Genomic DNA, 13,621 nt, shown 5'->3' on the forward strand with positions numbered 1-13,621 from the left:
TTGTTCACTTTGCTTAGGAAGGAAAAATCCAGAAGGTTGTATGTGAGAGACGGAGAGGCTTGAATGTAAGGTTGGGCTTAGTGCCAGCCAAACTTGGCATCACTTAGACATTTCTATCATGACATTGTTCTATGTAGATGCATTGTGCACACATGGTGTGTATATGTGGGCTTGTGTGGCACAACGCATGTGCAGAAGTCAGAAAAAACCTCTGGAGTTGATTCTCTCCTTCCACATTTAGTTGATTCTGTGTGTTTTCGTGTGTTGGCCTTGCCACTCTGGCTTCTACAATAGAAAAGGATTAGGTTTTGAAAATAAAAACAATAGCTATAATGAAAAATCCCCTGGGGCTAGAGAGATGGCTGTTTTTCCAATGGACGCAGGTTCAATTCCCAGCACCTACATGGCAGCCCACAAATCTCTGTAACTCCAGTTGCAGGCAGAAGCCAGGAAATCACCCTCATACAGCCATACATGCAGGCAAAACACCAATACACATAAAATAAAAATAAATAAATTGAAATATGCTTTAGAAAAATATTTTAAAAAACAAAAGATAAAAGATTTAAAAGAAAAAGGCATAAGAAGATGACAAAGAAGAAGAAAAGAAGCCGGAGATTGAGGAGGAGGAGAAAGAGGAGGAGAAGGAGAAGGAGAAGGAGGAGAAGGAAGAGAAGGAGAAGGAGGAGAAGGAGGAGGAGGAGGAGGAGGAGGAGAAGGAGGAGGAGGAGGAAGAGAAGGAGGAGAAGGAGGAGGAGAAGGGAGAGGAGGAAGAGAAGGAGAAGGAGGAAGAGAAGAAGGAGGAGAAGGAGGAGGAGAAGGAGGAGGAGAAGGAGGAGGAGAAGGAGGAGGAAGAGAAGAAGGAGAAGGAGGAGGAGAAGGAGGAGGAGGAGAAGGAGGAGGAGGAGAAGAAGGAGAAGGAGGAGGAGGAGAAGAAGGAGGAGGAGGAGGAGAAGGAGGAGGAGGAGGAGGAGGAGGAAGAGGAAGAAGAAGAAGAAGAAGAAGAAGAAGAAGAAGAAGAAGAAGAAGAAGAAGAAGAAGAAGAAGAAGAAGAAGAAGAAGAAGAAGAAGAATCCTAAATAATCCTAAAGTTGGTGGCATAGTGACTCTGATCCCAGATCTGTGTCACAGCATCTGAGGATATTGTAGCAGACAGACAGATCTTGAGGCTCACTGGCCAGCCAGCCAGCCAAGCTTCCACCAATGAGAGTGTCAAAAAACAAAACAATACAAAGCAAAAACCAAGGTAGGTAGTTCCTGAAGAATGCTGCTTGATTTTGCACATATATACACATACATGCTCATACACACACACACACACACACACACACAGAGAGAGAGAGAGAGAGAGAGAGAGAGAAGCAGTAAAATAATAAAAGATAAAACATCCTTGGACAAGATAATTACAATGTCCTTAATAAAGAATTTGTATCCACAACATATGAAGAGTTTCAGGACATAAAATAATCGCCAAACGAAAACAAGCCAATGAAATGGCACAGAAAAGATAATCTATATGTGCTTCTGCCAACAAGATTAAGATAAACACAAACCTAACATGTTGGCACACAGCTCAGCATCTAGAGAGGCAGGAGCAGATCTCTGAATTCAAGGCTAGCCTGGTCTACATGCATAGTGCCAGAACAGCCATGACTAAAGAGAAGCCCTGTCTCAAAAACAAACAAAGAAACAAACAAAACAAAAAACAAAGAGTGTCCATTGAATATGCACCCTTCTGAATATGTGCCTAGAAAACCACCTAATAAACAGTGAGGCACATGCGGAAGGAATGTGTCTGTGAGGATGTGCTATGGCGTTAGTCTCCAAGAGAAACAGGCAAAGTTGTTCCCTAGTTCACAAACAGGAAGTCAGTGGACGCCTGCCTCTGGGTGGCCTTTGTCACTTCACTTCATGTGCTACAGTGGGGAAGCAATTACAGAACAATGGGCGCTGTAAAATAACACTTAGATAGCATCCAAATGCCTGGTGTGCACTGCCGCCTCTCTGTGGACAGGAATGATGAGCGAATTAAGTGTGGTTCTCTCTGAGGTAGAGCAGGACTGCACACCAAAGCTTACATGGGTTGACGAGAATTTTTCCCAAAAATTAATGGATTCATTATTATCCCAAAATATAATGTGTTTTTTTTCACAATCAGTGGAAAACAACATAATTTCCCTCGACTTTTTTTCCCTTACATTCTCTTAAGAGATGTCTATGTTGGTATACGTAGCAGAGCGAATTTTCTAGAAAAAGAACTAGCGCTATTTTTCTAAGCATTGACATTTTTCTCAGAATTCCAGTCCCCTAATAAAAAGGAAAGCACTCCGATTTTTAGTCTCTAAAATATAAATGCTTTAGCTGCTGGTGAATTGCTTCTGTAAGTAGCACTTCTCCTGTGTTCATGTAAGGAACTCTAACTTTCTGGGCCACCAAGAAGCAGCAGAAGGGGGCGTGGGAGTGGACTGACTGGTTGGAAAGAGGGAGGGGGTCAGTGGGAGCAAGAAGAGGACAAAGGAGGGTAGCGGGTGAATATGAGCAGCATGCATTACCTGCATGTGTAGAGGTCAGCATGCATAATTAGAATATGCTGATAGAAATGGTAAACTTTAAATTCTTTCTGTAAGCTGGAGTGTGTCCCCTCCCTCCTTTCTTCCTGCGTCTTCCACTGCATTGTTGAGGTAATGCCAAGCACTGCTTTGGCTTGTGGCCCTCAACCTCCTCTGGGGTAACAGCCACAGCAGAGCCTGTTAACCAAGGGAGCTCCGAGAACATCCTCCGTGCCTTTTCTCTGGAGTGCACGTCCCCTTTAAATTACTTCTGTTTCTGCAAAATAAGATGGAGAAATGTCAACAACGTGTGAGTAAATTTTTCATGATTCGGCTCGCGGTATCGCTTCCAGTTCTCTTTGTAGCCTTGTGTCCGAGCCACAGTCCCCCTTCTCTTTGCTCTTTCCAGACCCACTGTGCACTGCGCGCACGTGTTTGGCTTACAAAGAAACCGGATGTCAGGCCGGATGAATGCTTCCCCAGACAGGATGCGACTCCAGCGCCTCTCAAGGGTTCTTGTTTTGGTGTTTTGTTTCATTTTTAAAAACCATTATTTATTGAAATGCTTTAGCCTTAACATCATAAAAGAAATAAGTCAAAAGGATTCCTGAATTTTTAATGATTTTGCCTCTTCAGGAAAATAGATCTCGATCTCTCCCTCCCTCCCCGCTCCACTCAGCAAAAGCTTAAAAAGCTGATTGCTAAAAGCAGGCTGAAAGACTTTTTATAAAATAAAGGGTTAAGAAGACACATAGGAAAATGACCAGAAGCACGAATAATACCGTAGCAAAACAAAAGGTCTCAATCACAATAAATGTATAAATGTATGATAAATGATAAAAATGTATTTTTCGAGGTTGATAGAGCTGCTCAGTGGCAAAGCATGGAGCACTGGGTTTGATCTTCAGTACCAAAACAAAACAAAACAAAGCAAAACAAACATTTCAAGCTGTTGGAATGCTGACGTGTACCTGCTAAAGTCCAGAGTAAGCCAAGGACGGCCAGGCTGCTCCCACTGTTTACCTTCCTGTGACGGGCATCAGCTACATGCAAGCACAAAGACAGAGCCTAGAACTTGGAAAGGAAGAGAGAAAATCCTCCTTATGCTTAGATGCTGCAAAAACACCTCAAAAGTCTCAAAGGTCCATTATTTAAATGATAGTAAAGAAGAATATAAAACCCATGAAAATAGCTCTCATTAGAGCTCATATCTAAAATATACAAAACAAATAAAATAAAATATATAAAGCTACCACAGCTAAGAGCCCTGGTTTGCAGAGGACATGGGCTCAGTTCCCAGAGTCCACAAAGCGGCTCACAAGCACCTGTAGCACCATTTCCAAGGGATCTCACCTCTGCAGACGCCAAGCACGCTTGCATGTGGTACGTGGACATAGGCAAAACACCCAGTACATAAAAAAAAAAATCGTTAAAATGCATAAAGCCATACATCATCTCAAGAGAGTAAAAGATAAACTGATATTTAAATGTCAAGGAATAGAAGAACATGAGTCTTCAGAGAAAACGTGCGACAGCTAGTAATATGGAAAGAGGCTCAGCACCATCAGTCAGTAGTAAAATGCAAATCTAAATCGCGCGGCATTTCATACCCACCAAGCTAACAACTGTTGAGAAAGGATCCAAGACATTTCACAAGGAGTGTGTACTGGTCCAGCTGCCAGGGAAAACAGATTGAGAGCTCCTCAGACAGTAGGGAGGAGCCGTCTGCCTCACAGCTATGGGTCGAGAGCATTTTGGCATCTCAGCAGTGGGACCTTTTACCCTCTCACCAGCCCCCCACTTCCCCACTGCCTCTGCCTTCCAAATGCTGGTTTTACAGGTGCACACTGGGGCTGGAGAGATGGCTCAGTGGGTAAGAGCATTGACTGTTCTTCCAAAGGTTATGGGTTCAAATCCCAGTATCTACATGGTAGCTCACAACCATCCATAAAGAGATCTGATACCTTCTTCTGGTGTCTGAGAACAGTTACAGGTGTGTGTTACCACCCCTGGCTTGTTTTCTTTCTTTTTTTTTTTTATTCGATATAATTTATTTACATTTCAAATGATTCATACACACCAGAAGAAGGCGTCAGATCCCATTACGGACAGGACCTCTGGAAGAGCAGCCAGTGCTCTTAACCGCTGAGCCATCTCTTCAGCCCCTTGCTCTCTTTATTATTAGTGAAAATTTATTTTTATTTTTATGTGTGTGTTCTGCCTGCATATGTTACTGTACTACATGTGTGACTCGTGTCCACCAAGGACAGAGGAAGGTATCCAATCCCCTGGAACATCGAATTTGAACCTGGATTCTCTGCAAAAAGTGTTCTAGCCACTCAGCCCTGTCTCCCACCCGCTTATGGATGCTTAATGTTTAAAATAACATTCAGGGTTACATTGTTGAAAAGTGCAATTCGGTCTGAGTATCTAAAATTGCCCCTTAAAATATTCATTTAGAAAATAGTTTCCTTCAAACATCTTAGACATAATTGTCTTATTTCTTACAGCCTCACTGTCAGAAACCAAGAAGACCAGAGACCCCAAAGAGCTTCCCACGAACTCAGAACAGATATTCCAGCATGTGAAGAAAGGTGAGCTCTTGCATTACATTAGCTCACATTACTCACAGAGATGCGAGCATCTCCCTTTTCTTTCGGCATTATAAGTTTCAGCAAAACACAGGCATTCTCCTATAACTACTGTTTAGCAACATCAGATCTCAGTGTGACTTTGGATTTCCCCTGCAGAATTCCTTTTTATTTATTTCATAACAGGCAAGAAAAGTCAACCCACTCTTCAGTTCCAAAAGTGAATCACAAATAGAAGTTGATCCCTCCTGACAACCCAGCTTTGTGTTGCTTTTATTTTTATATTTCTTCCCCTATTATATTTCTCTTATCAAATTTCCTATTGATTTATCTTCCTTTAACTATTCTTACATCTATTCCTTATCTTGTTCTTTTTTAAATACTTATGTTATGTATATGAGTGTCTTGTTTGCATGCATAAATGTATGTATGTATGTATATATTTATGTATGTACACTAGGTGCATGCCTGGTGCCTATGGATACCAAAAGTGGGTGTTGGGTATTGGGTCCTCTGGGACTGGGATTACAGAAAATTGTGAGCCACCACACGGGTGCCTGGAATCAATCTCTAGTGTGCAAGTGCTATTAAATTCAGAGTTCTCTCTCTAGCCCCTTATTTCTGTTCTTAATATTATGCCTTTATAACTGTACATATTAACAAATATCCAAATAGCATTGTTCAAATAGTTTTATATTATTAACTTGTTTATTTTTGTAGATAGAATGACAGCCCATACAGGTTAAGTAAATTGCCTTTCACTTTAAATACCTTATGTGTATTTGCCCAGGTTTTCAAAATCTGGGAGATACAGCAATACCCCTGCCCCTCTTCTCATACAATACGACTTTGTCAGAAGTAGCAGGAGTCTCACAGACCCCAGGGCACTGTATTCTGTACCATGGACTGGGTGCAAAAAGCTGTATCTCAACATTTAGCCTTGACTTAAGAATGGCCATAGTCTATCTCCATTTTGTGTGTGTGTGTGTGTGTGTAAAGCAGAGTTAATAACAGTTTTTGTAGCTACATCAATCAAGAGAAGGCACTTATAACAGGGCACTTGTGTCCAGTGTAGTTTGGCCTGGCTTTTTTCTAAGTCACATCCAATTAAAAACCAGAAAATGATAAAATACCTGCTTTTTGGTGCAGATGCTCACCATCTAGGCAGGTGCTTCTCCATGGAGTCATAGCCCCAGGTAACACAGCCTTTTCTCTAGGTATTCATACACTTGATTGTACATGCTGTCAATCTACTCAGGTACCAAGTACTTACTTAGATGCACTTGATGTTATAGGCTGAAGTACTAGTTACTCATACTTAGTTGCATTCACCACATGTGACTCTATTTGTTGCAGTTCTTTGGTACACACTGTTGTGATCATAAAAAGAAAGATGGGAGAGACCATGTTCTATGGCGGTGTGGGGGAAGGGGGTGCCTCAGTGGGCCCATGCCAAGGCATCCCTTCCCCCTGAGGGACCAGACACACACCCACACATTGGCATAGTATAGAACAAAGTTTATTCAGGGCATGGGGAGGGGAGTTAAGAGGGTAGCAGAGGCAGAGAAAGGCAGAGAGAGGGAGAGAGTAGAGAAGCAGAGGCCGGCCATGACCATGCGGAGAGAGGGAGGAGGGGAGGAGAGCCCAAGAGGGGACAAGAAAGAGGGTAGGAGAGTGTGAGAATAAGAGAGGCAAGAGATGTTAGAGAGAGAGGAGGGGCTGAGCAGCCCTTTTTGTAGTAGGCCAGGCCTACCTGGCTGTTGCCAGGTAACTGTGGGGAGAGGCATACCTGGCTGTTGCCAGGTAACTGTTGGGTGGAGCTGGATGAGCAGTTAAAAACTTTCTAAATTAATTGTCATTAAAAATTACCCAAACGGGCTGGGCGGTTGGTGCACACCTTTAATCCCAGCACTCTGGGAGGCAGAGGCAGGCGGATTTCTGAGTTCGAGGCCAGCCTGGTCTACAGAGTGAGTTCCAGGACAGCCAGGGCTACACAGAGAAACCCTGTCTCGAAAAACTAAAACAAGCAAGCAAGCAAACAAACAAACAAAAAACAAAACAAAAAACTACCCAAACATGGGTAGCCTAACACATCAGAAAAATTTTACATCATAGTTCCAAGACCAAAAATCCAATATCCAGAGTGTCATCAACCCATTTCTTTTTTCTTTTTAATAATTTATTTTTAGATATACAGACAGATGTTTTGCCTGCATGTTTGTTTGTGCCTGGTGCCCCAGCAGGCCACAGGGGGTATTGGATCCTCTTCAGTTGGAATTGTGGATGGTTATAAGCCACCATGTAGATCATGGGAATCAAACCCAGGTCTTCTGGAAGAGAAGTCAGTGCCCTTAACTACTAAGCCAAAGAACTATCTCTAAATAAGGTTATATTCTTTGGCATTTGGACTGCTTTTAGGTGACACAATTCAACCAGTTAACATTGTATTCAGAATCAGCATTGTACCCATAAGATTTTATAGACCACTTCTACGAAGCAGTTCAGAAGTATATTGTTCTTCGCCTATATGATATCTAAGAGGCTCCCGTTACCATCGATCCCAAAATCTGTACAAAAGCAGAGAGTGAGATTGGAGTCCTTTTCACAGAGCAGGTAAATCTCAGAGACTTAATGAGGATGGAAAAGCAAGTCACAGAAGACAATGGATTGGCCATTTTATAAAAACAACAACAACAACAACAAAACAACAACAAAAATGTAAAGCCACAGAATATATTCTCCAGGGAAACATACAAATATGCAACTGTGAAAGACAAAATATTAGGGATCACTATTGTTTAGGCTTTTTCTGGTCTCGGTACAGTTAAAACAAAATCAAAGATGGTGAGCCCAAAGTCAAGTCCAGCCCTTGTCTCGGGATGAGTTGGCTGCCCTTCGTGAAGGATGTTCTAGCCAAGGACACATTCCTAGCTGATCACCTCACCACCATCCCTCGTGGCTTAGATCTATATCATGCATATTCTTTGCTCTCTCAAAAATGTTGCATGAACCTTGAGGAGTATTTAGTGGACATGGCATATTCTGGTGGGCCTGGTAAAGTATGGCTTAGCTCTGTCAAGAGTATTTGAGACTCTTTTGAGATGTTTTTGTCAGGTTGCAGGACTTTTTATTTCTGTAATTTAAAAGCAAGGTCAGATGTGCCCAGATGTAAACCAAGTATGGCGACGAGGTTGGTCAAAAGGTCACAGTGTGCTGGGTGTGGGGCCGCATGCTGTAACACCAGCAGAGCCTTTAGCAGTAAGGCCATTCTCGGGCATCCATCTTGTATTTTGACAAAGGCTTAAGGAAGTAGAAATGCTCTCCCTTCCCAAAAGGGTCAAACATTTGTGTATTTTATGTCAGAAACGGAAAGCTAGGTGACAAAAGCTGGCTTCACCACCAGTAACATCTTCCCTTTCTTCCTTTTCGTTTGACAACTGTTCAGCCCCACGCCCACTCTGGAAGAAGTCTGTGCCTGGGCCCAGTCTTTTGATAACCTGATGGTCACTCCGGCTGGAAGAAATGCATTCCGGGAATTTCTTCGAACAGAATTCAGTGAAGAAAACATGCTTTTCTGGATGGCCTGTGAAGAACTGAAAAAGGAAGCTAATAAAAGCACGATTGAGGAGAAAGCAAGGATAATATATGAAGACTACATTTCTATTCTCTCTCCTAAAGAGGTGTGTGTCTCAGTAGAGCCACTGCTAAACCGCCTGTGTCTGTGCTTGGTCAAGTGCTGCTTGCATAGTCCTGGGCTCTGCCCGCTCAGTTATAGGGTTGGTGGGTGCTATGTCCACTCTGTCACAGAACTCGAGCGAGTTTGGATGTGGGAGTTTGACTGTGCATACCCCACGAGTCGTGGGCAGGTGTTGGGCCGTAGGGAAGCCCCAGGACACCACTCCAGGGGTGGAGAAGCACAGTCTAAGGCGCAGGACAGCTGGAACTGGTTCAGGGGTCCCGGGCCTGCTGAGAGGCTGGGGATGGGGGTTCTCAGACTCTTGGACACCGCAGGAAGTCAAGGAAGAGCTGAGAACCGGAACCGGGTGTGGATTGGATCTAGCCTGGGGCAGGGGCTGTGGAGAAGCAGGAGCTCTGGCTGGTCCCTCAGGGACCTTGGTTTGTCAGTGCCAGTCTTGGGCTTGGTGGCAGTCATGGCTAGGAGTTCAGAGAAGCATTCTACAGATTAGGCAGTGTCTCTGTAGGCAAAGGCCTCCCGCATGGCTCCTCACAGCACATCCTGATGAAAAGCGACAGTCTGTGGCTCCAAATCATTTATTGCCATAGTGGAAAGTGGATGTGTAAAACCATACCCCAGCCCCCACCCCTTCTCCTTGCGGGCCTGAGATTAAATACCTTCTGCAGGGATGAGTGTCAGGGAAGGAAAGCTCATTGGCTAAGCCCTCCAGGCCTCTAGTACCCCATTTGCATGGAGATCTGCTTTGAGCCTATGTGACCACAGGTCATGTCCTCTACATGTGGAGGGGCTTGGGGCGTTGCCTTACATGACTGATGGCCACAAATCTATGGAAGGCTGAAGCTAATGCCAGGGGCCCGGTGCCCGGGAGCAGGCAGAGCTCCGACTGTCCCTTCAGGGTCTCTGGGACGGCCAGCCTTTGCTACGGTTCACAGTCTCACACTCAGTAGCATTCAGACCCATCCAGGACACCCTGAAAAAGTATGAAGCTTTTTTTTTCAGTTTTTTTCATAGAAAACATTTCCATAATTCTCAGTAGAATTTCTCACAGAGGAGTCCAGGTACTCTCATGCTGACGCTGGGTTCCCTTTGTTTTGTGGTTCTAAGGATGAAGCCAGGGCTGGCTCTCATGCTGAGTCTGACAGCGCCGTATAAATAAAATCATCCCCGTTATCTTGAGTAAATTATTTTCCCAGGTGTCTTTCTAGTTATAGCATTGCTGACAGAGTGCTGGAACTGTGACATTTTCCCTCAGACGTCTTCCTAATATCACAAAAATGACAGAGGAGTGGGATGAAGCAGGTGACTGCCTCTTAGCATTTGTTCCTCCAAATCTGCAGCCCTGAATGTTAGTTTGAGTTTTAATTCCTGCACCTTGTATCACCAATTTCCCAATCGCTGTCGTCTTCTGCGTTCTGCGAAGACTGTGGTTCATAAAGCAGAGCTTCTCTTCTGGAGTCAGGGACCTCACGGAGGCAGAAAGACCTCCGGGAGGAAGAGCATCCCTGGTGTGACGGCCCAGCATCCTCAGCAAGAGATTACAGAATAAGTCATGAAGAAGGGAGGCTGAAGATGGACAGAGAATGATGAAAGGAAATTACCAGAAGCTCAAGGGGATGAAAACATCCTGGGGCTAGGACTAGCTGGGACCAGGGTGAGAGGGCTGTGGTACGTGAGCAGTGAACGTGGCAGCAGCCAATGCAGGTGCCAGAAACTGTCAGAGCTGTGGTGAACAGCAGCAGACCTTCTTCATGGCAAAGGCACACAAATGAGGTACTGCTTGTGCCTATATGAGAACTACAGACATTTTTTAAGTTTTCTGCAGTAAAAAAATACCAGTGTGGCTCTATGGCGGGACTCCACACTAGACAGTGCTCTGGCTTACTGAGAGGATCTTCTCATGGCCTTTATCAAATGCAGACAAAATGACTGTCCCAGAAAGAGGGAATAAGAACGCTCTAGCTCTTTCCTTTAAGTCCCAAGTGACTCAGACACCTTCTGAGCTGAATAGTAAAACAGAGCTGGAAAATCCAGGCATCAGATGACCATGGGCTGGGAAGCATGACCTTGGGGCTGGCACACTTGACGTCACCCTGAGCGTCAACAAACCAGGACGAGGCAGGGTTGAGTGTCAGGATAGAGTTTGCACTTCAGAAAGAACCCCTTGGCCAAATCATAGAATGTGTGGGGAGAGGCGGTGGGCGGACTCAGAAGGCCAAGTTGGGAGGCTATGACACAGATCCAGCACAGGGCGCACAGCAGAGGGGAAGGAGATGAGGAGTGCTGCCTGCCTGTCATATGACCCTGGACACTGGGTTCAAGGTTGTATAGTGAGACTGTCCAGAAAGGAGGAGAGGGAGAGGAATAGAAAGGAACTGGGAGTGGGGGAAGGGAAAAGGTAGAAAGAAAAAGAAGACGGGAGATACGCAGGACACACTAATTTGGGAGAATGGGTGGTTCCATTGACAAAGTTTGCTGGTTTTCAAGCACTTTATTTCTTTGCTTTTTAAATTTACTTATTTGTTTAATTATTTATTTATTTTGGTTTTTCAAGACAGGGCTTCTCTGTGTAGCCCTGGCTGTCCTGGAACTCACTTTGTAGACTAGGCTGGCATTGAACTCAGAAATCTGCCTGCCTCTGCCTGGGATTAAATTTATTTATTTATTCACTTTACATCCTATTGTCTGCATTCCCTCTCCTCCCTGTACCACCTCACAGACCCTTCCCCCATTCCTTGCTCCCCTTCTCCTTTGAGAAGGGGAGACCCCCTCTGGGTATCACCCCACACATTAATCCTCCCCATCCCCAGATCCCCAGTACATCAAGTCACTGCAGGGCTAGTTGCATCCTCTTCTGAGACAGGCTGGCCCAGTTCGGGGACTGGGATACACAGACAGGCTGGCAACAGATTCGGGGGCACCTCCAGCTCCAGTTGTTGGGGACCTGCTACACATGTAATGACCAAGCTACACATCTGCTACATATGAAAGCAGTTTATTTCTAATAAAAATATTCTTAAACCAACAGGCCTGTAAACAACCACTGTTTCATTTCCCAATGTGAGTTCACTAATAGGAATTCACACTTATTATAGGTACAGCAGGGACAGAGGGAATAGAAACCTGGATGCCACTGGCTCTCAGGCCCTATGATTTGAGCACTTCACTTTACAGACAGCTTCCTGTTAACCTGGACTGGCACCAGAAACCAACACCCAGTTTCTAATCAGGCAGAAGCCTGCCTGCCCAGGTTTTTGCCGTCGTTAGCAGGGATGCGTCTGTGCATGCTGTCTTCTGTCTTCAACGGCCATCCTACACTCACCTATACAAGTGAAGCAGTGCATGGTTTCCTAACGAGCTAGCATTCCTTCCAACTTGAGAGAAATAATAAGCTGACCCTTCAGTGTGACCTGCTGAGTCCTCTAGCCTTGGACCAACAATCTGCTCCCAGGCCTTCCAGGGCTACCGGTACTGCTGAAGCTGCCGAGTTCCCTTTCCTTCACCTGTCAGTTTCTCTCAGCACTTCAGACGTTTAGGGTTCAGACTGTGAGAGCACTTTGTTTGCTTGGGGTCTTTTGAATGATAAACCGATTCTGGGAGTTTCGATGAATTTACAAGAAATGATTGCTGCTGCTTCTCTCCACAGGTCAGCTTGGACTCCCGAGTACGAGAGGTTATCAACAGAAACATGGTGGATCCATCCCAGCACATATTCGATGATGCTCAGCTGCAGATCTACACTCTAATGCACAGAGACTCCTATCCCCGCTTCATGAACTCCACAGTCTATAAGGATTTGCTTAAGTCCTTAGCTGAGAAAGCAGTTGAATCATAGGTGGTCTCAAATATATTTATTATTAACAAAACAAGAAAATAACTCATGGACTACATCTAGCACAGGGAATTTAGAGATATGATGTCTTGTGCTACAGTGATTCTTGGACGGTTGTAATAACAGATTCTTTCTCCACAGAAAGCTATAGATTCACAACAGAAACTACAGCCACCTTTAGTGATACTTCTCAGAAAAAAGGGGGTGGGGGTATGACTGCCTTAGAAAGATAGTGTGCTCACATTCATATAACTAGCATGTTCTCAAGGGCAGGGCATGCATTAGCCTCTGTTCTGCCTGCAGCATAGATGTGCAAAGAGCAAATGGGAACACTTTGTTTTGCATGAGCTCAATACTCTATTACCCTCCAAAGAAACAGCATTCAAATGCTTTTCAGCTAACCCTTCCTTCAGTCTGAACACTTCACTTGACACCATGCCAGGACTGAGAGTCCTATTTCACAAAGATGTGATTATTCCGTATAAAAGTGGAAATTCTCTCTCTTTCTTTCTCTCTCTCTGTTCTCTCTCTCTCTCTCTCTCTCTCTCTCTCTCTCTCTCTCTCTCTCTCTCTCTCTCTCTCTCTCTCTCTGTGTCTCTCTGCATGTATGCGTCTGAGTGTGTGTGTGTATGTGTGTGTGTGTGTATGTGTGTGTGATGTCTGGTGGCATACACCATGCTTTCCTTGGGTCACTCTCAGTCGTTTGGTAAGGGAAGCAACACTTAAGTGAAAGGGTGACTGTATTATCAGAATCAAGCTGAAGAGTGAACTTTGAAGTTCATAGCTTGTCATGTTCACAATTCCTCAAATAAACATATTTTAATTTTTATTGAAAGAAATGTGGGTATTTTCACTCTGAAAAATGAAATCCAAACGTTTTCTCGCAATCTTCTATTATTTCAACTAGAATTACTGAAGAACACGGACCATGTAGGGATGCATGCAATACATTTTC

General features: G+C 44.3%; 1 protein-coding gene across 3 annotated transcripts in view; it reads left to right on the forward strand.

Annotated features, from left to right (window-relative positions):
- Positions 1-13,183, forward strand: part of Rgs20 (regulator of G protein signaling 20) — a 116,345-nt gene extending 103,162 nt beyond the window's left edge. For all 3 annotated transcript variants that reach the window (XM_052175998.1, XM_052175999.1, XM_052176000.1), the window contains 3 exons: positions 5,060-5,143; positions 8,586-8,820; positions 12,481-13,183. In XM_052175998.1, the coding sequence (XP_052031958.1) occupies positions 5,060-5,143; positions 8,586-8,820; positions 12,481-12,669 (508 nt within the window). In that variant the 3' untranslated portion in view covers positions 12,670-13,183. The remainder of the gene's footprint in view (positions 1-5,059; positions 5,144-8,585; positions 8,821-12,480) is intronic.
- Positions 13,184-13,621: the final 438 nt, after the last annotated feature.

Source organism: Apodemus sylvaticus, chromosome 3 (genome assembly GCF_947179515.1).
Source record: "Apodemus sylvaticus chromosome 3, mApoSyl1.1, whole genome shotgun sequence".
Taxonomy (NCBI): Eukaryota; Metazoa; Chordata; class Mammalia; order Rodentia; family Muridae; genus Apodemus; species Apodemus sylvaticus.